This window comes from Salvelinus fontinalis, chromosome 7 (assembly GCF_029448725.1).
Source record: "Salvelinus fontinalis isolate EN_2023a chromosome 7, ASM2944872v1, whole genome shotgun sequence".
In the NCBI taxonomy this organism is placed as follows: domain Eukaryota; kingdom Metazoa; phylum Chordata; class Actinopteri; order Salmoniformes; family Salmonidae; genus Salvelinus; species Salvelinus fontinalis.
The window spans coordinates 55,995,856-56,023,355 of record NC_074671.1 but is presented as its reverse complement, the minus strand read 5'-3'; the positions used below and the strand labels follow the sequence as shown (position 1 = coordinate 56,023,355).

At 43.9% G+C, this 27,500-nt stretch overlaps 2 protein-coding genes across 5 annotated transcripts in view; both read left to right on the top strand.

Moving 5' to 3' along the window:
* The window catches only part of LOC129859791 (serine/threonine-protein phosphatase 2A regulatory subunit B'' subunit alpha-like), a 72,540-nt gene extending 66,193 nt beyond the window's left edge, over positions 1-6,347 (top strand). For all 3 annotated transcript variants that reach the window (XM_055929910.1, XM_055929911.1, XM_055929912.1), the window contains 8 exons: positions 1,736-1,822; positions 2,026-2,182; positions 2,384-2,432; positions 2,635-2,724; positions 3,052-3,227; positions 3,340-3,458; positions 3,757-3,863; positions 4,009-6,347. In XM_055929910.1, coding sequence (XP_055785885.1) covers positions 1,736-1,822; positions 2,026-2,182; positions 2,384-2,432; positions 2,635-2,724; positions 3,052-3,227; positions 3,340-3,458; positions 3,757-3,863; positions 4,009-4,108 — 885 coding nt within the window. In that variant the 3' untranslated portion in view covers positions 4,109-6,347. The remainder of the gene's footprint in view (positions 1-1,735; positions 1,823-2,025; positions 2,183-2,383; positions 2,433-2,634; positions 2,725-3,051; positions 3,228-3,339; positions 3,459-3,756; positions 3,864-4,008) is intronic.
* A 2,924-nt stretch (positions 6,348-9,271) lies between these two features.
* LOC129859789 (fibronectin type III domain-containing protein 3B-like) overlaps positions 9,272-27,500 on the top strand; it is a 157,031-nt gene continuing 138,802 nt past the window's right edge. The window contains exon 1 of one of the 2 annotated variants that reach the window (XM_055929906.1): positions 9,272-9,366. The gene's annotated coding sequence lies outside the window, so the exon portion shown is untranslated. The other variant, XM_055929908.1, reaches the window with a different exon arrangement.

The window sequence follows — 27,500 nt, the reverse complement described above, 5'->3', positions numbered from 1 at the left end:
TGAAGAATTTATCTGCACTGTATTTTTGTTAGTTAGCCAGACAGTTTCAGAGGAATGATTCCATTATTACATTTTTTATTAACTGCCAACATTCCATTTAAACAATGCAGTCAATCCACAGCCAGACACTGTCTGAAATCAGTTGATGATGGGACTTAGACAAGTTGTAAATGCAACAAGTACTGATATTGCATCATATAATAGAACTCTCAGCTTTCCAAGAAAACAACAATTTAGACATTTATGGTCTGTTTACATATATTTTAGAGGCTACTTACAGAAAATTTGTTTAAACCCCTGGATTATAATTATATGACAATATTTTAGGTTGACAGTAATTCTATTACATCATTTCCAATATATCACATGCCTTACTTGTATTTTCCTGCATACATAAAACCAGGATTATGCCTTTACTGCCATTCATTCCAATTAGGCTGGTTTGGATTTCTCCCTGACAACAATGGCTGCCATTTTCATCCCATTCTGGAACGTTGAGGGTTGATGACATATATCCTGTTAAATTACTAGAAGGGTTTTCTATGCTCACTACATGCATCAGTCCACAAATCACAGTCACAAAGCTGAACCTTACGTTTCCACGCTGAACTCATTCACTGCGTTCATAGCATCAGAATTAGCGTGTGCGTCATAGACCACAGCTGTTGAACTACTAGTCTGATCACAGGCAGATGAACACATCAACAGTCGGTCTGCTCTACCAACAGTAATAGTCTTGTGCTCTGCTGTTGTCTAAGAGTGTGTTGAGGAAGGTAAGGTGAAAGGAGTGCTCTGCTGTTGTCTAAGAGTGTGTTGAGGAAGGTGAGGTGAAAGGAGTGCTCTGCTGTTGTCTAAGAGTGTGTTGAGGAAGGTAAGGTGAAAGGAGTGCTCTGCTGTTGTCTAAGAGTGTGTTGAGGAAGGTAAGGTGAAAGGAGTGCTCTCCTGTTGTCTAAGAGTGTGTTGAGGAAGGTAAGGTGAAAGGAGTGCTCTGCTGTTGTCTAAGAGTGTGTTGAGGAAGGTAAGGTGAAAGGAGTGCTCTCCTGTTGTCTAAGAGTGTGTTGAGGAAGGTAAGGTGAAAGGAGTGCTCTCCTGTTGTCTAAGAGTGTGTTGAGGAAGGTAAGGTGAAAGGAGTGCTCTCCTGTTGTCTAAGAGTGTGTTGAGGAAGGTAAGGTGAAAGGAGTGCTCTCCTGTTGTCTAAGAGTGTGTTGAGGAAGGTAAGGTGAAAGGAGTGCTCTGCTGGAGTAACTTTAGCTGCTGATCTGAGTGTATGGAGACAGACAGGCAGACAGACAGACAGACAGACAGGCAGACAGACAGGCAGACAGACAGGCAGACAGACAGGCAGACAGACAGGCAGACAGACAGGCAGACAGACAGGCAGACTGACTGAGAGACCGGCAGCTGCCTGCAACACGTGTACTAGGGGGGTCACAGGAGGGTGCGTCAGCTTACCGTGACGTCACGGAAACACTGTTGATGCTGCCCCCTGCAGGCCACAGTCTACAACCCAGGTTCTACACACACACACACACACACACACACACACACACACACACACACACACACACACACACACACACACACACACACACACACACACACACACACACACACACACACACACACACACACACACACACATATTTAGACACCCAACCACTTCCTCTGAAAATACACTGGAAGTAGGCAAGGGTGTGTGTGTCACCACCCTTCCCCTATGTCCTGTGGTTGCTAGGTGATTCAGCGGATATTCTATGTGGTCAACCGCTCATGGACGGGTCGCATCACCATGACGGAACTACGCAGGAGCAACTTCCTGCAGGTACATGCATCACTTCCTGTTCCAGCTTTAAAGGATAAATATAAAATATCCTAGTTTAGAATCAAACGTTTAACTATTTATCGCGCTCTCACTCTCTCTCTTCTCTTTGTCTCTTCTCCTCTTACTCTCTCTTCTCGTTCTCTCTCTCACTCTCTTTCTCTCTTTCTCTCTTCTCTCTCTGTCTCTGTCTCTGTCTCTCTCAGACCCTGGCCCTGTTGGAAGAGGAGGATGATATAAACCAGATAACAGATTATTTCTCTTATGAGCATTTCTATGTGATTTACTGTAAGTTCTGGGAGTTGGACACGGACCACGACCTTTACATTGACCCTAAGGACCTGGCTCGTTACAACGACCACGGTGAGTCTGTCTGAATGGCTGTGTATTCAATCTTAAAGCTTTGGACAAGCATTTTAGTATTAGTCATTTACTAATCTCTCTCTCTCGTTCTCTTTCTCCATGCCCCCCCCCCCCCCCCATCTCTCTCTCTCTCTCTCCATGCCTCCCAATCTCTCTCGTTCTCTTTCTCCATGTCCCCCCATCTCTCTTCTCCTCTGACAGCATCCTCAAGCAGAATCATTGAGAGGTTGTTCTCAGGAGCCGTTACACGGTAAGAACACACACACACACACACACACACACACACACACACACACACACACACACACACACACACACACACACACACACACACACACACACACACACACACACACACACTTAACTTAACAATATCTGGTAAAAGCAAAATGGTTGAGTGTAAAGTTATTATTTATTTCCTCCTGTCCTCTCTCTCTCTCTCTCTCTCTCAGGGGTAGCTCAGTGCAGAGAGAAGGGAAGATGAGTTATGCAGAGTTCAGCTGGTTCCTCATCTCAGAGGAAGACAAGAAAAACCCTACAAGGTAGCACAGCTGAGTGTGTGTGTGAGCAGGAGAGAGTGTGTGTGTGTGTATGCAACATGCGTGCATTTGTGTGTGCACAGATGTGCATTTGTGTGTGTGATCTAACCTTCCTCTCTTTCTCTCTCTCTCTCTCTCTCTCTCTCTCTCTCTCTCTCTCTCTCTCTCTCTCTCTCTCTCTCTCTCTCTCTCTCTCTCTCTCTGTCTCTCTGCCCCTCTCTCTCTCTCTCTCTGTCTCTCTGTCTCTCTGCCCCTCTCTATCTCTCTCTCTGTCTCTCTGTCCCTCTCTATCTCTCTCTCTGTCTCTCTGTCTCTCTCTCTGTCCCCCAGTATAGAGTACTGGTTCAGGTGTATGGACACAGATGGGGACGGTGTGTTGTCTATGTTTGAGTTGGAGTACTTCTATGAGGAGCAGTGTAGTAGGATGGAGGGGATGGGCATTGAACCCCTACCCTTCACAGACCTGCTCTGTCAGATGCTAGACCTTGTCAAACCTGAAAGCCAAGGTGTGTGTATCTTCTTTCTCTTCCAACTTATCCTCTCTTTCATACATTATACTTTACATGTGTGCAGTGCAGTAGTAGATACACATGATATTGTGTGTGTGTGTGTGTTTAGGTAAGATAACCCTGTCTGATCTGAAGAGGTGTAGGATGGCTCATATATTCTTCGACACGTTCTTCAACCTGGAGAAATACCTGGACCACGAGCAGAGAGACCCCTTCGCTTTGCAGAAGGTAGGACCGTGTGTGTGTGTGTGTGTGTGTGTGTGTGTGTCTGTGTGTGTGTGTGTGTGTGTGTGTGTGTGTGTGTGTGTGTGTGTGTGTGTGTGTGTGTGTGTGTGTGTGTGTTGTAGGACAGTGAGGGTGTGTGTGTACTAACGTGTGTGTGTGTGTGTGTATGTGTTGTAGGACATAGATAGTGAGGGTGTGTGTCTAATAACGTGTGTGTGTGTGTGTGTGTGTGTGTGTATGTGTTGCAGGACATAGATAGTGAGAGTGTGTGTGTACTAACGTGTGTGTGTGTGTTTTGTAGGACATAGACAACGAGTGTCCAGAGCCTTCAGACTGGGATAAATACGCTTCAGAGGAATATGAGATCCTGGTGGCAGAAGAGACAGCTAATGAACAGCTGCAGGAGGGGTAAGACACACACACACACACACACACACACACACACACACACACACACACACACACACACACACACACACACACACACACACACACACACACACACACACACACACACACACACACACACACTCATACTGTGTTGTCTCCCCAGGACATTTGATGATGACTATGAAGAGGCTGAGCTTCCTGTTCAAGGAGAGATGGTTGGGAATAAGATGGATAAGCTGCTCATATCAGATCTGTCAGCATGAAATTCCCAAAGCCTGGAATACCTCTCCCTTCTCCTTGGATATACCGGAGACAGGGGAAAGAGGAAGAGGGATGGACGGGGAGAAATGAAGAAAAAGCTAAAGTGATGGAGGACTCCAAACTCTCTCACCTTCTCCTTTCATACACAGACAGGGACAGAGGAGATGGTGAAAGATGGAGAGAAGACAGAGGGATGGACTGAAAAAGAGAGAGGATGGACAGAACGAGAGAGCACTCTGGCAGCTGTCCTCTCAGCCCTCTGTAGGAGAAAAAACGTGTTTTCCACTCTTTTATCTTCATTGGAGTTTGTGTGTGTTGTGTATGCATGTGTGTGTGTGTATGTGTGTGTGTTTGTGTCATCCCAAAGACTGTGTTTGGTGCAATAATGTGTCTTAACATGTTTAACATGTAGAAGTAAGAAAGCACAAATCCTGATATGGAGATACTTCCTGTATTATGTGTATAATAACTGCCATATAGAGATTTTTCACTGACAATCAACTACGAGACAATCAACTAATCAATCAAGTTGTTTTCAAATGTGTCAATAAACACACACACACACACACACACACACACACACACACACACACACACACACACACACACACACACACACACACACACACACACACACACACACACACACACACACACACACACACACACACACACACACGAACACACACACACACACAGTACATACTCACAGCTCTGTGCAAAACACCGCCATCTTGTGGTCACTAGTTATACTGCTGGCTGCTCTTACAGACTAGTGACGTTTGGAAAAGGGAGTTGTTAGTCCGTTTATAAACCTCATTTTCAGTGTTCTATTTCAGAATGTTACTGTTTGAATAGTTTGATAAGGCAGGCCATTGTGTGTTTGATTCATTTAGAATTAGTCAAATGTTTCATTCTGTTTGAGATAAAACGCATGTCCTGTATATTCCGCCCATATACTTTTCAAAGAGTTCTCTCATGGCAGAGGCTGCGTCAGAAATGGCAGTCTATTCCTTATATAGTGCACTATAACTTCTAGGGAGTAAAGTGTCATTCTAGATTTGACCAGAATCAACCACAGCGTACATAGACTGAGCTGTAACAAACTAACTATGAACTAACTATCTCTCTGGTAGAGATGTTGCTGTATAAACCAAAACATATGCAGAAGTGACACACACACTTGCTAGCCACAAGGCGCCCTGTCGACACGTGGAACAGAACAGTAAAGCTAACAGGCGTTGTCATGTGTCACCAAAGGGGATGTTCAAATAGCATGATGTTACAGATGAAAACAGTGGGCCTAACTGCCATCCAGTCATTATCCTTTTCAGCATCAATTATTCTTGAGTTTGTCACTGGTGAATGTTGGTGGTGTTTTAAAGCTGTGGTCGTGCGTGCGTGTGTGTGTATTTGTGGGTGTGTGTGTGTGTTTCTTTAATAGCAACAATCTGTCGCTATATATCCATTGTAAATGTGTATTTAACTCTACATAGTCTAGCCATTGTGTAAAGATTATGCAACTGATGCTTTGTGTTGCTGTGTCATTCTGTGGCTCGACGGGGTTCGGTTATGTGGCGTGTGACCCAAATGCACAGGGATGATTGGTCGGAGGTCATAGAAGGTCACGCCCACCAGACAATCGACTGTCAATCAATTTGTCAATCACCTATAAATCAGTTTGATAATCTGATTGGGTAATAAGGAGCATCTTGTTGTGACTGGATTGGGCACACTGGTAGCTCCTCCCTTTAGAGAGACTCATGCTGCTGTAGAGTAACACACACACACACACACACACACACACACACACACACACACACACACACACACACACACACACACACACACACACACACACACGTATATAAGACGCTGCTATGTCTGACTCTATGCAAACAATCTGCTTTTTTGCTCACTGCCCTGGGAACACACACACATCTGCTCTGTACTAGGTGCACGGGGCAGGGTGAGAAGCCATGATGGAACTGCCTCTGACCGGAGACACTTCTGCCACAACGAGGACTTTTACTTTGAAATGTATGTCTGTTTTAAACAACTTTTACTTAGATGTTTTTTCTTCTGTTATTTGATGTTTTACTTCCTGGTTGATGAGGCTTCAGTAGATGTTCTTGTGTTCGCATGGCTTCCTTCTTTCTATCTCTCCTTGTTTCTTTCCTTTGTTTTCTTCTGAAACTGAATTCAAATAAAGACGATTTAAGGTTGGAGAGAAAAAATGAATGGCAGAGTACAACACGATTGTGCATCACAATAGTGCGTCAAACAAAGTTTTTCATGTTTTGGTTTTTGGTGCAATTTTAAACATATAGATTTGACTAAACAGTGTGTTCTAAATAGTATGTAGTATGCTTAGTCATAGTACATAGTTAATACTTTGAGTAAGCATCAGTAGGATGGCCTCTTTAGTCTCAGAATGTCCCTCTCCTGTGGTTCAGCCCTGTGGCTCACAGTAGTAACTACACTGTAACGTTATGTTGCTCCTCTCCCACGTGTCTGTGCATGTGTGTGTGTGTTCAGGGAGACTGTGTTAGGTTCAGTGTGTGTGTGTGTTCAGGGAGACTGTGTTAGGTTCAGTGTGTGTGTGTGTTCAGGGAGACTGTGTTAGGTTCAGTGTGTGTGTGTGTGTTCAGGGAGACTGTGTTAGGTTCAGTGTGTGTGTGTGTTCAGGGAGACTGTGTTAGGTTCAGTGTGTGTGTTGAATGATGATTGTCTTGAAATTCACAGATCCCCAGACGAAGCCGATAGCCAATGAGATCCCAGCCTTGACTTTAAAACCCCTCCCCCTTAGTCACACACATTCCAGACCGCCAACCAACACCCAGTCCGCAGTGATGTCATCAACCATGATGTCACAATAGGGTTCCATTCTCCCTTTGATGAACACACACGCACGCACACACACATACACACACACACACACACACACAGCCAAAAAGATGCTTTGGAACAGACTGTGTCACTAACATTTACCCAAATGAAGTTAGAGAGATAGAGAGAGAGATGAGATACGCCTGCTTGGCAATTCAGGGAAACAACTGAAACAAATGCCTCTTCTCAAATATGGACCTGACACACACACACACACAGGCGATTTCCCATTATCTAATATGTGGGGGCGGCATGGCGACATGAGGTTAGAACTCTGGGCAGGAACTCATGGAATGAAGAGCAATGTGGCCAGGACAGATCTAGACATACTAGAACAGATTGAATGTGTGTCTGCAATGCCCTTCTATGTACTAGTGCACTGCTTTAGGCCAATCCTATATGGATTAGTGTGCCACTCCAGATTTAGTGATAGAAACACATTCTGAATGTGGACCTACTACAGACCACTCTCAGATCGATCCCAAAAGACACCCCGTTCACAATTGAGGTCACTTTTTCAGCCTCTGATTCACTACAAGTGGTCCCATTCATAAGCAGATGTCCCACTCACATGCAAACATACATACCCATGCACACGTACACACACACACACAAGCACACACACTCATACACACACGGATACACAAGTACACACACATACACACTAGAAACACACACGAATACACAAGTACACACAAGCACACGCACTCGTACACACACGGATACACAAGTACACACACGTACACACTAGAAATAGTTCAGGCGTCAGGGTGTGATGTCCTGACCAGCTGCTCTGACAGAGAGAAAGAAAGAGAGAGAGGGCTTGTCTGTTCTTGTCGGGGTACGGATGACTCCTTTGAACTCCCACAATTCCAGCGCTAGATCAATAGGAGGGGGTATCTCTGCACACACAGCTCTTAATATGTCTTCTACGATGTCATATGTCAATGCTTTCCACTCATCAAAGAGATACAGGGACAGGGGGTACATGATTAGAGCGAGAGAGAGGGGGTGAGGGAGAGTGGCAAACAAACATGCAAATACCCCCCCAAGATAAACCCGAATTCGGTCCGCACTGCAACCAACGGAGCCGAGAGGAATGTGACAATATTTATTCAATGCAAGCAGTGACCTTTGTTCAATGTCAAAGTGCCTATGTCATTTTATCTACCCCAAATAGTCTAAATAGTATGAATGGCATTTTGATCTTTGTAACTTCAAACTGCCTGAGGGTGAGCACCAGGTAGGTAGGTTTACAGAGTCTAAATAGGCTACTAGAGATAAATTAACAGGATTTATTTCTCAGGCATTTTTATTGTCACTAATGAAGTGCATTGGAATGTTTTCTAACATAAATTGCCAAGAGTGATTCTGCAGCTCATGTTCAAAGCTGTGGTGTATAATGTTGTTCTGTTGAGTTATGGAACAGAGCTACAAATAATACAGTTTTATTGTTATGTTTATTTGAGACCATGCACAATGAAAACATCTCAGAGGCTGAATCTGATGCATTGTACCAGATAACCAACAGGTCATTTTGGTCCCCATGCAGTCCCTGGGCAGGTGTACAATAACACATTCATCATCCATACAATAGATGAGTCATGTGCAGTACAACAGACGTTCTATGTAATATGAAGGTTTTATATCCTCTTTATTTCTAGACCAGAGCTGGCCAACCCTCCTGCAGGATTACCCACATTACTCCTGTTACAAAATCATCTACCTGGAGACCGCTGCAGGCTTTTGCTCCTGCCCCACATGACTAAGATGAGCCCCACATGCCAACAGGTATGCTCCAACAAAGCCTGTCTCACCTCTGCCACCAATTTGACAGGTTGATTTTGAGAGAGAGATTGAGCTGTATGGGGCTAGATCCATAGATCAGGTGTTGCAGAGGCGAGAGCACTACACCCTGCAACACTAAATCCCAGGCCTGGGCTGGGGACAGAAGTTAAGTCTAGCTCTAGGCCTTGATTCAACAATGATTGAAATTAAAAAGTAATTTCCAATTGAGCCGATATATGCAGCGTTTTACCGTGAATGCAGTATCTGAACATTGCCTTTAAATTTCAATCGCGCTAAACAGTGGATCTGCAGCACCACGGGTTGAATCTAGGCCCTACTCTCAGCAACACACAGCACCATACTACAGTAGAAGTGGGTATGCGTGGTATAGAAGGTATTACGGTAGAAATGGGCGGGCTTTAGCCTCCATGTGCCGCCGCAGGGTTTTGATTGACAGCTTTGATTGTACCAGAGTGCGCGCTGCGCGGGCAGAGTCTAGGCAGGGGGATCCAACAACCAGCCCTGGAGAAAAAATAACACACCGCAGCGAACGTCTGTTTCAAGATTATTTTATTGCAGTGAGGTGAGTTCTATTCTACACTTGTATGTTGTTCTGTTACATGTTAAAACTACTTATTAGAATTGGACATCGTCTTAAACTGTGAGTTAAGAAGTTTATTGGGATTGTGTGAGTGCTTGCTTATGGAGTTGTGACGCCGGCAGACTGTCTCGGTGAGCTGGCGAGAGGAGAGGAAAAGGGAAAACTGGCCGAGGGGGGGAATCGAAACTTTTAGGGATTTTTTTTTACTTCTTGTCCGAAACTGCGTGGAAAGTTTAAAAGAAACGTTGCCATTAAAGTTTCTGTTTTTATATCGCACTTATATGGGAATGTGATATCGTTTGGAGGATTTTGTTTGCATTGTGGGCCATTTCTGCTGTTTTGCGAAAAAATGTTTTTTCGTCTTCGCAGAGACTGACGTTGAAGAAGTGAGTGCGCAACAGGCTCTCTTCATCTCTCCTTTTCTCTCCGTTTCTCTCTCTTTCTCCCCGTTTCTCTCTCTTTCTCTCCGTTTCTCTCTTTCTCCTCTGTTCTTTGCACAACAATCTACAGGCCCAGCTCTCTGTTTAAAAACACTGTTTTAATTGATCAAAGTGAAGTATGTCTGTTTTACTCCAAGAAAATAATGACTTGGATTGCAAGATGCCGATGTGCCGATTTGGCAGGGGTTATGAAATAGTGCGAACGGAGGGACACAATGTAGCTCTTTATTGCATGAATGATTTTACCGATGGTGAATTGTTATTGCATACGATCACACCGCACTTTTCCTAGACTGTGTGTAGTTTGTAGCGGATTGAAGAGAGGATACTGTGTCAGAAGAGGAGAGGGGTCTCAACTCCAGCCTAGCCTGGCATTCCAGTAAGCCTGCCTGTCTGCTCTCTGTCTGTCTGTCTGTCTCTCCCCTTCTCTCTCTGCAGACGTGGACGTCCAATGCAGTTATTTCATGCGCTTAATGATTTTGTTTCCGAACGACAGGCCTATTGTTGTCAGACTTTTTGAAATCGATGCATCACTTTATTATTTAGAAAACGTTTTTAATTTTTCGCCGATGAGTTGATACCCTTAGTTGAAAGGAAACTTAGTTTTAAGTAGGCTAACAAGCTAACTTCGTTTTAGGCTATTATGGGATATGCTTGTCATCACCCCTAGGGTGTTGTGTCACCGTTATAAAGCCGGTATAACGTTGTTATTTCGTTCTGATAAAACTGCTATTTCGTTGAGTTGCGAACGCTGGATCTAGAGGGTGAATTGAAGAAAAATAGCCTAAGTAACAAACACGCACACGCACACACACCATCGCACAGAAAATATGAGAAATCCGATCCCAAATAGATGACGTCAGATGACATTCCTTTGCTGTAAGGCTGATGTGGCCTTCTGTGTGTTCTGAGTGTGATTTTATCCTGGAATAGGGACGTCTCAGACTCTCTCTCGGGAAAAATCCGTGTCTGTGATTTACAGTGAATCGGACTTCTACAGTAATAGATTAAGTTCGGAAGAGTTTTACATCTTTGGAAGAACTCCTGTGTTTGTGGCCCATAAAATCCTAATATGTAGCCTGCCTTTGTCAGCTATATAATTCTAATGATTTAATCATTTCATTTTTGTGTTGAGGTATTGGCATATGGTTGTCAGGTGTTGTATCAACTGTTCTATCGGTGTGTGTGTGTGTGTGTGTGTGTGTGTGTGTGTGCAGATTTCAGCAGCAGTCTATCCTCCCATGAGGTGTTGCTTATCAGGGACATCCTTACAATAACATAACAATAACAACAGTAACATGATAGGAATCCACCCTAGAATAACATCAGTAACAATAACAAAACTGTAACTTTCCTATTGCCATCATGACTGATTGTCCTGGAGGTGTTTTGGCGCTAGCATGGCTGGGTAGGGGTTTTGTTCCTAAACTGGCTACAGGTGTGTGTGTATTGGGAGGGGGGGGGGGGGGGGGGGCGAATACAGTCTTTAGGCCTGTCTCTGTCTGAGCCTTGCAGGCCACCATAGGACCGTGTGGGCGGTCTGGTCAGCTGGCAGCAGCTTCCTGCTTCCTGTGGCTGAGACTTCTCATTGGTCACGCTGGGAGAAGCATTCTTTCCCACTGAGGTCATGTGGTTAGCATCTGGAATGGACAGGAGAGAGGTGTCCTCAGAAAGGTCTGGAACCTAGAGATGCAACATATGGGTACTTCCTGAAACAGACTGAACAGGATCCAAGTCTGACTTGGATGTATTTATTCAGTGGAAGAATGACACATTTTTCTCCAAATCTTAAATGAACTACACACACACACACACACACACACACACACACACACACACACACACACACACACACACACACACACACACACACACACACACACACACACACACACATGATAACCACCAGGGAGTAACCAGCTGATGAAGTAAGACTTTCATTTATTTAAGTTAAATAAATATACCTTTTGGTTAAAGCATTTTAAAGGTTTACTTACTTAAAAGTAGTGCTGGCCAAAATATCATGTCATTGTATTTTTCACGGTATGACAGTATTTGATGGTATTTTACGTTTTTGATTAATAAAAGTTCTACATTTGCTTTATGAGTAGTGCGTGACGCTAGGACCCTCTAAATTATTTCAGTGGGTCTTTCTCCAGTCTGATTGTTTTATACTGTTCAATTCAACATCAACCTAAAATAATTTCCTGCATTTCCATCAATTTCCACATTTCCTGGACTCATTTGAGATCATTTCCACATTGCCACGATATGGAGAAAAATAACTTGGGTGAACTTTTGGAATCCTGGAAATAGAATGTTTATTATAATTCTATAGTTAGAATATAAATAATAGTGGGCACTTTGAATACAGTGTTGTTTGACATGACAACAAATGAAAATGCCATGGACGAGTTATTGTGACAGTGTAGGAACCAAAGTGATGTTCAGTGTTTCCTATAATCTTTGGCTACATTACATCTTTATTCATATAGCCAAAATATTCATGCTTCCCCTATTCCTCATTGATTTAGAAGATACTGTTGCACAAACAACATGCTAATTTAAGCCTCCACCAGTACTGGTATAGCTAGCTACATTTCCTCTGACTCAGTACTTTTATTAGCTTGTTAGCCAGCTAACTAGAGATTAGCATTAGTGGCTGACACGATGTAGCTTAACTTGCTAAGAAAATACTAACTAGCTGTTTGCATATGTAAGAAACACAAACTAATATTGTAATTATAGAACGCTTGTGGATTTCTATTGAGATCAGTGGAAACATCGTTGTTGCATGTGCTGCAGACTGAACCCAAGTGTCTCCTGGTCAAGAAACAACGTTGTTACATGTGCTGCAGACTGAACCCAAGTGTCTCCTGGTCAAGAAACATCGTTGTTACATGTGCTGCAGACTGAACCCAAGTGTCTCCTGGTCAAGAAACAACGTTGTTACATGTGCTGCAGACTGAACCCAAGTGTCTCCTGGTCAAGAAACAACGTTGTTACATGTGCTGCAGACTGAACCCAAGTGTCTCCTGGTCAAGAAACAACGTTGTTACATGTGCTGCAGACTGAACCCAAGTGTCTCCTGGTCAAGAAACATCGTTGTTACATGTGCTGCAGACTGAACCCAAGTGTCTCCTGGTCAAGAAACAACGTTGTTACATGTGCTGCAGACTGAACCCAAGTGTCTCCTGGTCAAGAAACAACGTTGTTACATGTGCTGCAGACTGAACCCAAGTGTCTCCTGGTCAAGAAACAACAAATGCTCTCCTTGAGTGACAGGGTGGGACTAGGTCTGTGTAGAAAGCGGCGTGGAGAGAGAGAGCGGAGAGGGATGACTCAAGTAGCGGAGTAACCTATAAAAATGGACGTTACACACGGCGTATCACATTTAACAAACCCAACATTCAAATACCGTTATAGAAGGTAAGTAAAAACCCAAACCGGTCCGTGCATCAATACCGGTATAGTAAAATACGATATACCGCCCAGCCGACTTTGTGTCAGGAGTGTGTGTGTGTGTTCAGGGAGACTGTGTTAGGTTCAGTGTGTGTGTGTGTGTTCAGGGAGACTGTGTTAGGTTCAGTGTGTGTGTGTGTGTTCAGGGAGACTGTGTTAGGTTCAGTGTGTGTGTGTGTGTTCAGGGAGACTGTGTTAGGTTCAGTGTGTGTGTGTGTGTTCAGGGAGACTGTGTTAGGTTCAGTGTGTGTGTGTGTGTTCAGGGAGACTGTGTTAGGTTCAGTGTGTGTGTGTGTGTTCAGGGAGACTGTGTTAGGTTCAGTGTGTGTGTGTGTGTTCAGGGAGACTGTGTTAGGTTCAGTGTGTGTGTGTGTGTTCAGGGAGACTGTGTTAGGTTCAGTGTGTGTGTGTGTGTTCAGGGAGACTGTGTTAGGTTCAGTGTGTGAGTGTGTGTGTGTGTTCAGGGAGACTGTGTTAGGTTCAGTGTGTGTGTGTGTGTTCAGGGAGACTGTGTTAGGTTCAGTGTGTGTGTGTGTGTTCAGGGAGACTGTGTTAGGTTCAGTGTGTGTGTGTGTGTTCAGGGAGACTGTGTTAGGTTCAGTGTGTGTGTGTGTGTGTTCAGGGAGACTGTGTTAGGTTCAGTGTGTGTGTGTGTGTTCAGGGAGACTGTGTTAGGTTCAGTGTGTGTGTGTGTGTTCAGGGAGACTGTGTTAGGTTCAGTGTGTGTGTGTGTGTTCAGGGAGACTGTGTTAGGTTCAGTGTGTGTGTGTGTGTTCAGGGAGACTGTGTTAGGTTCAGTGTGTGTGTGTGTGTGTTCAGGGAGACTGTGTTAGGTTCAGTGTGTGTGTGTGTGTTCAGGGAGACTGTGTTAGGTTCAGTGTGTGTGTGTGTGTTCAGGGAGACTGTGTTAGGTTCAGTGTGTGAGTGTGTGTGTGTGTTCAGGGAGACTGTGTTAGGTTCAGTGTGTGTGTGTGTGTTCAGGGAGACTGTGTTAGGTTCAGTGTGTGTGTGTGTGTTCAGGGAGACTGTGTTAGGTTCAGTGTGTGTGTGTGTGTTCAGGGAGACTGTGTTAGGTTCAGTGTGTGTGTGTGTGTTCAGGGAGACTGTGTTAGGTTCAGTGTGTGTGTGTGTGTTCAGGGAGACTGTGTTAGGTTCAGTGTGTGTGTGTGTGTTCAGGGAGACTGTGTTAGGTTCAGTGTGTGTGTGTGTGTTCAGGGAGACTGTGTTAGGTTCAGTGTGTGTGTGTGTGTTCAGGGAGACTGTGTTAGGTTCAGTGTGTGTGTGTGTGTTCAGGGAGACTGTGTTAGGTTCAGTGTGTGTGTGTGTGTTCAGGGAGACTGTGTTAGGTTCAGTGTGTGTGTGTGTGTTCAGGGAGACTGTGTTAGGTTCAGTGTGTGTGTGTGTGTTCAGGGAGACTGTGTTAGGTTCAGTGTGTGTGTGTGTGTTCAGGGAGACTGTGTTAGGTTCAGTGTGTGTGTGTGTGTGTGTGTTCAGGGAGACTGTGTTAGGTTCAGTGTGTGAGTTGAATGATAATTGTCTTGACATTCTCAGAACCCCAGACAAAGCTGATAGTCAATGATGTCCCAGGCTTGTGTGTGTATTAGCGAAAAGTTTATCTCCACTGCCTGCCACTGTGCTGAGTGGTTCTCCTCCCTATTTTGTCCCCATTGACTGAGCAACAGAGCAGTCACACACACACACACACACACACACACACACACACACACACACACACACACACACACACACACACACACACACACACACACACACACACACACACACACACACACACACACACACACACACACACACACACACTCTCTGAAGGCTGGATCGTTGTTGAAGGATCCCAGCGCCTTATGTTTACTTGGCACAGACCTGTAATATTTACCCTCCTTTTTCTCTTTCTCCTTTTCCCTCTATTTCTCCCTCTCTCCTATTTCCCCTCCCATCTCTCCTTTTCTCCTCTTGGTGATTTCCTGCATTGTTGACAGTTGATTTAGACAGAGATAAAAGAAGTCTTTCAACCCCCCCCCCCCCCCATTTCCAACCCTCCCTCTCCCCCTCTCCTTTCCTCCCTCGTTCTCTTGTCCCCTGTGTCCTCCTTGGGGATGCAGGGCTCTATGTCTCTCTCAGACCATGAAGAGAACTCTATCGTATCCTATGGGTGGCACTGTAGACGTTGGGACTAGCTAGCAGTGTTAGCTTTCCTAGCATTGCAGCTAACATCCTCCTGCATTATTGTAGGGATTTTCATTGCTGACAGTGTTAGCATTCCCTAGCGTAGCTACGTTATCAATATGTCACTCATGGCACGGAACATTATCTTCTCCTAGCCTAGCCGCCAACAGCGGAAGGTAAACGTGTGTTTGTCTCGTTGGTCTTAGTGAGTGAGCATGCCTACATTAGTACACACATACACACACACACACACACATCTGTGACATAACTCACATTTTCGTGCCTGCATTAGCATGCTAGGCGTGTTAGCATGGCTATGGAAAGTTCCATCTGCTCTTAATGGGTGTTTTATGCAGGTGTGTGTTTCACGTATGTGTGTGTTTGTGTGTGTCAGTATCCTGCTAAATCTTCTTCAAAAGGAAATAGAAATTGTTGCTAAATTGCTGCAATAACTCAATACATCGTTATAAAAACATTAGCATCAACCAGGCCATGCCACACCCCCTCCTCCCCAACTTCCATACCTCTGTCATTTCCACCTCTCCTCTCTCTTCCCCCACTTCTTCTTCTTCGCCCCTCCTTGCCCCCAAGCAAGACCCCCCACAAATCATCACACACCCACACACACCTCCCCCAGCCTGGGGTCACAAGGTCAAATTCCTCTTCCTCAATCAGGCCTCAGGATTTGTATGTGTAGCCTATACATAGGTGTGTGCGTGCCAGTTCCATTCCCACTTCACTGCAATGTCCTCTCCACTCTTTGGGACTAATTCCATATTATTCTAACGGATTAACTCTCGGCCCTTCCTTTGTCTCACATACATGCACGCTCACACACCCACACTAAGGGAGACCAGGCATTCTGAGGATATATTCCAACACACAGTGGAATGTGAGTGGAATGTGTATCCTGAGAGGAATGTGCATACTTTTCCACTGTGATCTCTCTCTCTCTCTCTCTCTCTCTCTCTCTCTCTCTCTCTCTCTCTCTCTCTCTCTCTCTCTCTCTCTCTCTCTCTCTCTCTCTCTCTCTCTCTCTCTCTCTCTCTCTCTCTGATTCAGGATTCAGTCTTTAACGATGACTAAATGTCACACTGTGCGATGTTGCCAAATTAAAATGTTGATATCAGCCTGGTTAGATTGTACAATTTGCTTCAGTTGTGTTGTTACATTCTGTCGTTGGCTTGCGAGGCTACATCAGCTATAGCGGTGTGTTTGATCTGAGCATGTTTGGAAACAACTTAAAGTATACACCTAGAAATCACTTTCACATATACACTTTATATGTCCGAAATTCCCAAAAATAACATGGCTGCTGTGGTACAATGTTTATTTTGTGTATTTATCAAAATCCCGTCAGGTAGCCTGATTTCAGATGACATGTAGTCTAAACAAGATTATTAAGGAAATTGTTCTTCTTGGAAAGCCTGTTAACATTTCAATCAAACTATTATATTAATCTGACTATTCACAATAATCATATTATCGTGTGCATACTTAATGCCGGCCGTGTTCCTATTGGTCAGTCACCGGGATCGGCTCGTAACACCAGCCACACTACTCGATAAAGGCTCACCGCACGCAGCGGTGCTTAATCGGCAGACGTAGACCCTGTCTCTTTGAACGAGCCAAGACGTCCGACCGTCGTTTGCGACCAAAGAATTAGCCCACAACGTCCACATTCTGCTGGGACGCCAAAGCCGTGGCTGAAGACGGCTAAAATCACACAGTTTGTGCGGGCCTTAAAGGGGAAGTTCACCCAAAAACACTTCTGGGACCTTTATAATGCCTGCCTGTCCATTTGTCACCACCCCAGACAGTTTGTAGGTCCATCGCTTGAGTATTTGGATGTAGTTTATAAGCTAATTCTACCCCCCGGGATCGTCTGATTCACATCATGGAGGAGGGCGAGCATCAGACCGACGATGCAGAAGAACAGGACCTGTGTGTGTAAACATCAATCCTGGGGTTCTGGAGACGTTTTTCAGAATGCTCTGGATCAACTGGAAGCACTTGCCACACCTGACGGCTCAAATAGCAAGCTCTGAAAGTGTAAGTGTTTTGGAAATTAGGAGATATTTTATTGTTCCCCTCTAAGATGGAAATGAATAGCTAGCTAATGATACCCAACTGTATTTTCTAGTAACCTGCCTACACTCCATAATGTAACTGTGACTGGCTACTGTAGTCTCCCCTTGAAGTTAGATCAACTAGGTAAACTGTGTCTAGAACGATATGATGTGCCACGTGAATAGAATGTATGGGATGCCCACTTCACAATATGGTCTAAATGATCAATATTGTATATTACCAAACACTGTAAGAAGTATAAAGTCAATTGTGTTAGTGAACAAAATGCAGTGGTGTATAGTACTTAAGTAAAAATACTTTGAAGTACTACTTAAGTCGTTTTTGGGGTATCTGAACTTTACTATTTATATTTTGGACTACTTTTACTTTTACTCCACTACATTCCTAAGGAAAATAATGTACTTTCTACTCCATACAATGTCCCTGGCACCCAAAAGGTACTTTTTGCATTTCGAATGCTAAGCCGGACAGGAAAATGGTCCAATTCACCCACTTATCAAGAGAACATCCCTGGTCATCCCTACTGCCTCTGATCTGGCCAACTCACTAAACACACATGCTTTGTCTGTAAATTATGTCTGAGAGGTGTGCACGAAAATGGCGCCATCTGGGTTGCTTAATATAAGGAATTTGAAGTGATTTCTATTTTTACTTTTGATACCTAAATATATTTTAGCAATTACATTAACTTTTGATACTTAAATGTAAATAAAACCAAATACTTTTAGACTTTTACTCAAGTAGTATTTTACTGGGTGACTTTCACTTTTACTTGAGTCATTTTCTATTAAGATATCTTTACTTTTACTAAAGTATGACAATTTTTCCACCACAATTTTTTTTTTTTCTGCAATTGCCAGTCTAGCTTTTACACCACTAATATCTTGATTAGCCTGTAAATCCACATACTAAAGAGGAAGACAAACAGCCTCACCTTTTCAACAATGACTTGGCCTTTCAGTCTTCAAGTCTATAAGGCAAGAGAGCTGTCAATCATGTTGTGCCGTCATCAATATGGCTTTGAAATGAACAGGAACCTAATGAACCTAATGACCCCCAAGCCCATCGTTATATTAGATGTTGTATAGGCCTAACCCTATTTGTTCTTTTGATTGTTGTATATAACATTGTGATTTAGTTATTTTAATTTTGACAATACAGACTGGTTTCCTACGGGATCACTTTGGAGTGGATGCTGAGGGGAGAACGTCTTGATCGAGGCCAACGCCGGGGACTCCCAGCCTGTGTGGTCGTGGCAATTCCATCTAAATACCCTGACCCCAACGCTGACCCCAAGCTACGTTGGATTCCAGGAAGTAGAGGAGGCTCACGACATAGTATACAAATAAATGTTTGAAAGAAATAACATTGTATTCCAATTTTTTAAAATAAAGACTTTAAACACAATAAACTATAAAGACATTGTAAAACATATAATTAAGCAATAAGGAACGTGGGGGTGTGGTATATGGCCAATATACTATGGCTAAGGGATGTTCTTATGCATGACGCAACACAGAGTGCCTGGACACAGCCCTTAGCCGTGGTATATTGGCCATATATCACAAACCCCCGAGGCATCTTATTGCTATTATAAACTGGTTACCAATGTAATTAGAGCAGTAAAATTAAAGTTTTGTCATACCTGTGATATACGGTCTGATATACAACGGCTTTCAGCCAATCAGCATTCAGGGCTCGAACCACCCAGTTTATGAAACACAACAATTACTGTCACTCAGCATTATTAAAAATAAATAAAAAATGTCCCTTTATTTATTAACTAGGCAAGTCAGTTAAGAACAAACTATTATTTTCAATGACAGCCTAGGAACAGTGGGTTAACTTCCTTGTTCAGGGGCAGAACGACAGATTTCTACCTTGTCAGCTCAGGGATTCAATCTTGCAACCTTTTGGTTACTAGTCCAACGCTCTAACCACTAAGCTACCTGCCGCACCATTAGTTACATTAGTTATGCTCTGTTCGTAAGCAAGCTACCATGGACAGTGGTGTAGAGACAGTAACAGGTGGGAGAAGTCCGGTTTCTCCATAATCGACTCATGCAGGATGTTCTAGATCAACATACCAATATTGTTACAGCCACTTGTGTGCAACAAAGATATATTGACTGGCCTGGCCCCCCAAAGCCTGGACCCTGGGACAACTGTACCTGGTGACTGACTGCCGACGGTATGTCTTGGTCTTGGGTGTGGAAGCCTTCTACAAACGAGGTCAACAGACACCATGGTCATTATAAAACTTATGAAAAGCAATGTTCTCTCTCCCTAGTCCCGGTACAGTCTACTGTCTACCTAGTGTGGAGTAACGGTACAGTCTACTGTCTACCTAGTGTGGAGTAACGGTACAGTCTACTGTCTACCTAGTGTGGAGTAACGGTACAGTCTACTGTCTACCTAGTGTGGAGTAACAGTACAGTCTACTGTCTACCTAGTGTGGAGTAACGGTACAGTCTACTGTCTACCTAGTGTGGAGTAACGGTACAGTCTACTGTCTACCTAGTGTGGAGTAACAGTACAGTCTACTGTCTACCTAGTGTGGAGTAACAGTACAGTCTATTGTCTACCTAGTGTGGAGTAACAGTACAGTCTACTGTCTACCTAGTGTGGAGAAACAGTACAGTCTACTGTCTACCTAGTGTGGAGTAACAGTACAGTCTATTGTCTACCTAGTGTGGAGTAACAGTACAGTCTGTCTCCCTAGTGTGGAGTAACGGTACAGTCTACTGTCTACCTAGTGTGGAGTAACAGTACAGTCTACTGTCTACCTAGTGTGGAGTAACAGTACAGTCTACTGTCTACCTAGTGGGGAGTAAAGATACAGTCTACTGTCTACCTAGTGTGGAGTAACAGTACATTCTACTGTCTACCTAGTGTGGAGTAACAGTACAGTCTACTGTCTACCTAGTGTGGAGTAACAGTCCAGTCTACTGTCTACCTAGTGTGGAGTAACGGTACATTCTACCGTCTACCTAGTGTGGAGTAACAGTACAGTCTACTGTCTACCTAGTGTGGAGTAACAGTACAGTCTACTGTCTACCTAGTGTGGAGTAACAGTACAGTCTACTGTCTACCTAGTGTGGAGTAACAGTACAGTCTACTGTCTACCTAGTGTGGAGTAACGGTACATTCTACCGTCTACCTAGTGTGGAGTAACAGTACAGTCTATTGTCTACCTAGTGTGGAGTAACAGTACAGTTTACTGTCTACCTAGTGTGGAGTAACGGTACAGTCTACTGTCTACCTAGTGTAGAGTAACGGTACAGTCTACTGTCTACCTAGTGTAGAGTAACAGTACAGTCTATTGTCTACCTAGTGTGGAGTAACGGTACAGTCTACTGTCTACCTAGTGTGGAGTAACGGTACAGTCTACTGTCTACCTAGTGTGGAGTAACAGTACAGTCTACTGTCTACCTAGTGTAGAGTAACAGTACAGTCTATTGTCTACCTAGTGTGGAGTAACAGTACAGTCTACTGTCTACCTAGTGTGGAGTAACGGTACAGTCTACTGTCTACCTAGTGTGGAGTAACAGTACAGTCTACTGTCTACCTAGTGTGGAGTAACAGTACAGTCTACTGTCTACCTAGTGTGGAGTAACAGTACAGTCTACTGTCTACCTAGTGTGGAGTAACAGTACAGTCTACTGTCTACCTAGTGTGGAGTAGCAGTACAGTCTACTGTCTACCTAGTGTGGAGTAACAGTACAGTCTACTGTCTACCTAGTGTGGAGTAACAGTACAGTCTACTGTCTACCTAGTGTGGAGTAACAGTACAGTCTACTGTCTACCTAGTGTGGAGTAACGGTACAGTCTACTGTCTACCTAGTGTGGAGTAACAGTACTGAACGTAATGAAAAAGGGAATTGTTATCAGTATTGTATAAGTAACGGAATGGAAAAGGGAATTGTTATCAGTATTGTATAAGTAACGGAATGGAAAAGGGAATTGTTATCAGTATTGTATAAGTAACGGAATGGAAAAGGGAATTGTTATCAGTATTGTATAAGTAAAGGAATGGAAAAAGGAATTGTTATCAGTATTGTATAAGTAACGGAATGGAAAAGGGAATTGTTATCAGTATTGTATAAGTAACGTAATGGAAAAGGGAATTGTTTTCAGTATTGTTTAAGTAACGTAATGGAAAATGGAATTGTTATCAGTATTGTATAAGTAACGTAATGGAAAAGGGAATTGTTATCAGTATTGTTTAAGTAACGTAATGGAAAATGGAATTGTTATCAGTATTGTATAAGTAACGTAATGGAAAAGGGAATTGTTATCAGTATTGTTTAAGTAACGGAATGGAAAAGGGAATTGTTATCAGTATTGTTTAAGTAACGTAATGGAAAAGGGAATTGTTATCAGTATTGTATAAGTAACGTAATGGAAAAGGGAATTGTTATCAGTATTGTATAAGTAACGGAATGGAAAAGGGAATTGCATCACAAAGCCACATAAAAACCAAACAGTCAGTAGGACATTACCGTTAGAGTACCAAACAAAATACTAGCGAATTACATACAAATAGGGTCCTAAATGACTTGTAGTGACTAACGTTAGCAACAGGTGTTAGCCACCTAACTAGCTAGCTAGCATCCTAACTTACCTGGAACGGCTGGAGTTTGTCCCACAAAATGATCACTCCACACTAACAACAGCATCTGGTGAATGACTTCAGGTGCTGTATCAACACCATATTCAGCCAGGAAAGGAGTGAAAATGTGCTGTTTGTCTGACCTGACAGGGACATTATTGCACCTCATTTTGGCCAGACAGGTTTCCCCGTTCGTCGGTGCCAATACTACTACCACAGAACAACGGGTTAGTTAGAAACATCTCTGCCACTACTACTAGCTAACACCTCTTTGTTTACTTACTGTTGTCCTGACTTCCTTTCTCGAAGACCAATAGTGAGAGGCTCCTTCGTCCTGCTTCCTGTAATTATCCGTCTTATCAGGAAGGAGAGTATCAACCGGGTGTCAGACGATATAGAAAACCTTGCGCCAGCACCAAGTAGGTCGTTGCTGTGTTAGACCTGTTATACCATTTATTTGGCAAATCAGTGTCGAGTCATCAATCGCTGCTTATGTAACAATAAATACACATCGTTTTTTATGCATTTTAGGTGATTTCGGGAAATGTAGCATTTCTATGTAAAAATACAGAAATCTAAATACGCAAACATTGGACCTAAAAACAGCCTGGGTTTATGAAAAATGGAAAGTGTTATAAAGGGCCCAGGGGTGTTTTGGGGTGAACTTCCCATTTAACTCAGGGTTTAGAGTGGAGAGAGAAGCTGTGGTGGGGTACAGTGTATGTCTACGCCAGGATAGGGGCTGAGTGTCTGTGTGTTGTGCTGGTGGGGGCTGGGGTTTGTTGTCTGTATTTGAGGGCTTGAGCTGCCATTGCATAGGTCAAGGTGTCTGTGTCTGCCTGTCTGTCTGTGTCTGCATGTCTGTGTCTGCATGTCTGTGCCTGCATGTCTGTGTCTGCATGTCTGTGTGTGTGTTGCTTCTGACGAGGAGGAAGTAGCAGTGTTTGCTTAAACTAAGCACGCTCAACCATGTGGGGTGATTTAGCGGGAACAACTCCACCCCAACCCCCCCCCCCCCCCTGCTCTCTCCCTCTCCTAATCTCCCTCTCTCTTTCCATTTTTCTCTCTTCTTTTCACTCTCTGTCCCTTCCTCTTTCACTCCCTGGTGATAAGAAAGGGGGAGGAAAGGAAAAGGGAGAGAGTGGAAGAGAGGACAGAAAAGAGAGAATAATGTTTTGGAGGTGAGTGGGGAAGAGGGGGGGTAAGGAGGAGGGAGGGATGCAAGGATGGAAGGGGGGAGGGAAGGAGGGTGGGAGATGTGAACAGAACCTTTTTTTGTTTCCTGTTTGCCATCAAAGAGGGAGGGGCTTGGCAAAGCAAGCTAGCTTAGACATCATGCTAACCTTGACCTCTAACCCCAACCCTTAACCCCTGACCCTAACTGTTTGTCAGACCCCTTATGATCATTGACCCCACCTCATTACAAATAACAGTCAATAAATCATTTAGAGGTTCCGTCTGCTGTGTTGTGGTGCTGTGTTGTGTTGTGGTGCTGTGTTGTGTATGTGCACTTGGACTTGGACTTGGTGAATTTCCATATGATGGAGTGTGCATGAGCCTGTGGCCTGTGTGTGTTTTATATTCACCCCTGGTCTCAGTAAGGGTAGGTCTGTCTGAGCTCCTGAGATCCAGGGTGTAAGGGGGGCTCACATTGAGCTCTCCCCAGGATCAGTGCCTCAATTTGGGCTACATATGTCTCTGGCTGAGCCTCTGGCTCTGGAGCTGTGGGATTGGGAGAGGAATGAAGAGCTAGAGGAGGAGGAAGATACGATTGGGGATGAAAAGGAAAAGGCAAGGATGTGTGGCTGCAAACATCAACAGAAGGCATTTTGGGAAAGATAAATCTGATTGGTTGAACCCATATACAGTTGAAGTTGGAAGTTTACATACACCTTAGCCAAATACATTTAAACTCAGTTTTTCACAATTCCTGAAATTTAATCAGAGTAAAAATTCCCTGTCTTAGGTCAGTTAGGATCACCACTTTATTTTAGGAATGTAAAATATCAGAATAATAGAAGAGAGAATGATTTTCTTCAGCTTTTATTTCTTTCATCACATTCCCAGCGGGTCAGAAGTTTACATACATTCAATTAGTATTTGGTAGCAATGCCTTTAAATTGTTCAACTTGGGTCAAACGTTTTGGGTAGCCTTCCACATGCTTCTTACAATAAGTTGGGTGAATTGTGGCCCATTCCTCCTGACAGTGCTGGTGTAACTGAGTCAGGTTTGTAGGCCTCCTTGCTCGCAAACACTTTTTCAGTTCTGCCCACACGTTTTCTATAGGATTGAATTCAGGGCTTTGTGATGGCCACTCCAATACCTTGACTTTGTTGTCTTTAAGCCATTTTGCTACAACTTTGGAAGTATGCTTGGGGTCATTGTCCATTTGGAAGACCCATTTGCGACCAAGATTTAACTTCCTGACTGATGTCTTGAGATGCTGCTTCAATATAGTCACATAATTTTCCATCCCCATGAAGCCATCTATTTTGTGAAGTGCACCAGTCCCTCCTGCAGAAAAGCACCCCCACAACATGATGCTGCCACCCCCGTGCTTCACGGTTGGGATGGTGTTCTTTGGCTTGCAAGCATCCCCCTTTTTCCTCCAAACATAACGATGGTCATTATGGCCAAACAGTTCTATTTTTGTTTCATCAGACCAGAGGACATTTCTCCAAAAAGTACAATCTTTGTCTCCATGTGCAGTTGCAAACCGTAGTCTGGCTTTTTATGGCGGTTTTGGAGCAGTGGCTTCTTCCTTGCTGAGCGGCCTTTCAGGTTATGTCGATATCGGACTTGTTTTACTGTGGATATAGATACTTTGTACCCGTTTCCTCCAGGATATTCACAAGGTCCTTTCCTGTTGTTCTGGGATTGATTTGCACTTTTCGCACCAAAGTACGTTCATCTCTAGGAGATAGAACGTTTCTCCTTCCTGAGCGGTATGACGGCTGCGTGGTCCCATGGTGTTTATACTTGCGTACTATTGTTTGTACAGATGAACGTGGTACCTTCAGGCGTTTGGAAATTGCTCTCAAGGATGAACCAGACTTGTGGAGGTCTACAATGTTTTTTCGGAGGTCTTGGCTGATTTTCCCATGATGTTGAGTTTGAAGGTAAGCCTTGAAATACATCCACAGGTACACCTCCAATTGACTCAAATTATGTCAATTAGCCTATCAGAAGCTTCTAAAGCCATGACATAATTTTCTGGAATTTTCCAAGCTGTTTAAAGGCACAGTCAACTTAGTGTATGTAAACTTCTGACCCACTGGAATTGTGATACAGTGAATAATAAGTGAAATAATCTGTCTGGAAACAATTGTTGGAAAAATGACTTGTGTCATGGGCAAAGTAGATGTCCTAACCAACTTGCCAAAACTATAGTTTGTTAACAAGAAACTTGTGGAGTGGTTGAAAAATTTGCTTTAATGACTCCTAAGTGTATGTAAGATTCCGACTTCAGCAGTATCTCCATTTGTAGTGAACTTTAAAATAATTCACAGTGGGGATTGAACTTGGTCATAATAGACACATTTTAGAGGCATCGGGGGGAAAATAGTTTGGCAGTCCTGGCGATCGTAATTTACATAGGCTTTCTAGGGCAGACCGGCACTTTCGGCGCTGCTAGGTTGCTACATGGTAGCTGACCAGAAGAGCTCGTGACTTCCCGCTCCAGACCGGACACTGGGGGCCTGGTCATACCTAGTTAGTTCGTACGACAATGTGATAGTAGTTTGTGATTCATTTTTATGTTTTGATGCAGGAATGGAGTGGCGCTGTAGCTGCAAATACTCTCTCTCTCTTTCTCTCCCTGGGCTGGCCTTAGCCTTAGCGTTAGGGTTAGGGTTAGGGTTAGGGTTAGCAGCTACGTGGCAGTAGCTGTGTGTGGCTGGGCAGGGGGCCAGGAGGCAGTAAACCCACAGCAGAGGTCCTGACAGCCCAGCCCCACACACACACACACACACACAGCCAGCTGCAAGAGGAGCAGGAGGAGGAGGGAGGGATTCGCTCACTGGAAGACACACATCTGCTCAGCCTATGGACTGATAATATAATGCTAACACTGCTGCTTGTTTATGCTGGTGTGTCTGTGTGTGTGTGTGTGTGTGTGTGTGTGTGTGTGTGTGTGTGTGTGTGTGTGTGTGTGTGTGTGTGTGTGTGTGTGTGTGTGTGTGTGTGTGTGTGTGTGTGTGTGTGTGTGTGTGTGTGTGTGTGTGTGTGTGTGTGTGTGTGTGTGTGTGTGAGGGAGTTGTCCTTGTCTGGCAGTGTGAGTGTTATCTTAGTCCAGGCGTTGTGTGTGTGTGTGTTATATAACTCAGTCTGGCCATGGGAATACACTGCTGTTTCACTTCTCTTCCTCCTCGTTCTACTTCGTTCTAACTCTGTCACAGCCTATCAGAGAGCAGAGGCCTATTTCAGCCAATCAAACGCCTAGTGTCAAAGTTGTCTCTCGCTTCTTTTCTTTGTGTTTGTTTCAGAGAAGGAGTCAAAGTAGAGAGAGGAGAGAAGGAGAGAGGAGATAAGGAGAGAGGAGTGGAGATAGAAGGAGAGAGAGAACCCAGAGAGATTAACAAGAGAGAGGGAGAGTGATGTCTGAGAGACAGTGAGAGGAGAGAAAGAAAGAATAGATGATGGAGATAGGAGAGATGGAAAGAGGAGTGAAGGAGATAGGAGAGATGGAAAGAGGAGTTAAGGAAATAGGAGAGATGGAAAGAGGATTGAAGGAAATAGGAGAGATGGAAAGAGGAGAGATGGAAAGAGGAGTGAAGGAAATAGGAGAGATGGAAAGAGGAGTGAAGGAAATAGGAGAGATGGAAAGAGGAGTGAAGGAAATAGGAGAGATGGAAAGAGGAGTGAAGGAAATAGGAGAGATGGAAAGAGGAGTGAAGGAAATAGGAGAGATGGAAAGAGGAGTGAAGGAAATAGGAGAGATGGAAAGAGGAGAGATGGAAAGAGGAGTGAAGGAAATAGGAGAGATGGAAAGAGGAGTGAAGGAAATAGGAGAGATGGAAAAGGAGTGAAGGTAATAGGAGAAATGGAAAGAGGAGTAAAGGAAATAGGAGAGATGGAAAGAGGAGTGAAGGAAATAGGAGAGATGGAAAGAGGAGTGAATGAAATAGGAGAGATGGAAAGAGGAGTGAAGGAAATAGGAGAGATGGAAAGAGGAGTGAAGGTAATAGGAGAGATGGAAAGAGGAGTGAAGGAAATAGGAGAGATGGAAAGAGGAGTGAAGGAAATAGGAGAGGTGGAAAGAGGAGTGAAGGAAATAGGAGATGATAGAAAGAAAAGGAGAGAGAGAAGTGCTGATCCTGTCGTTTCC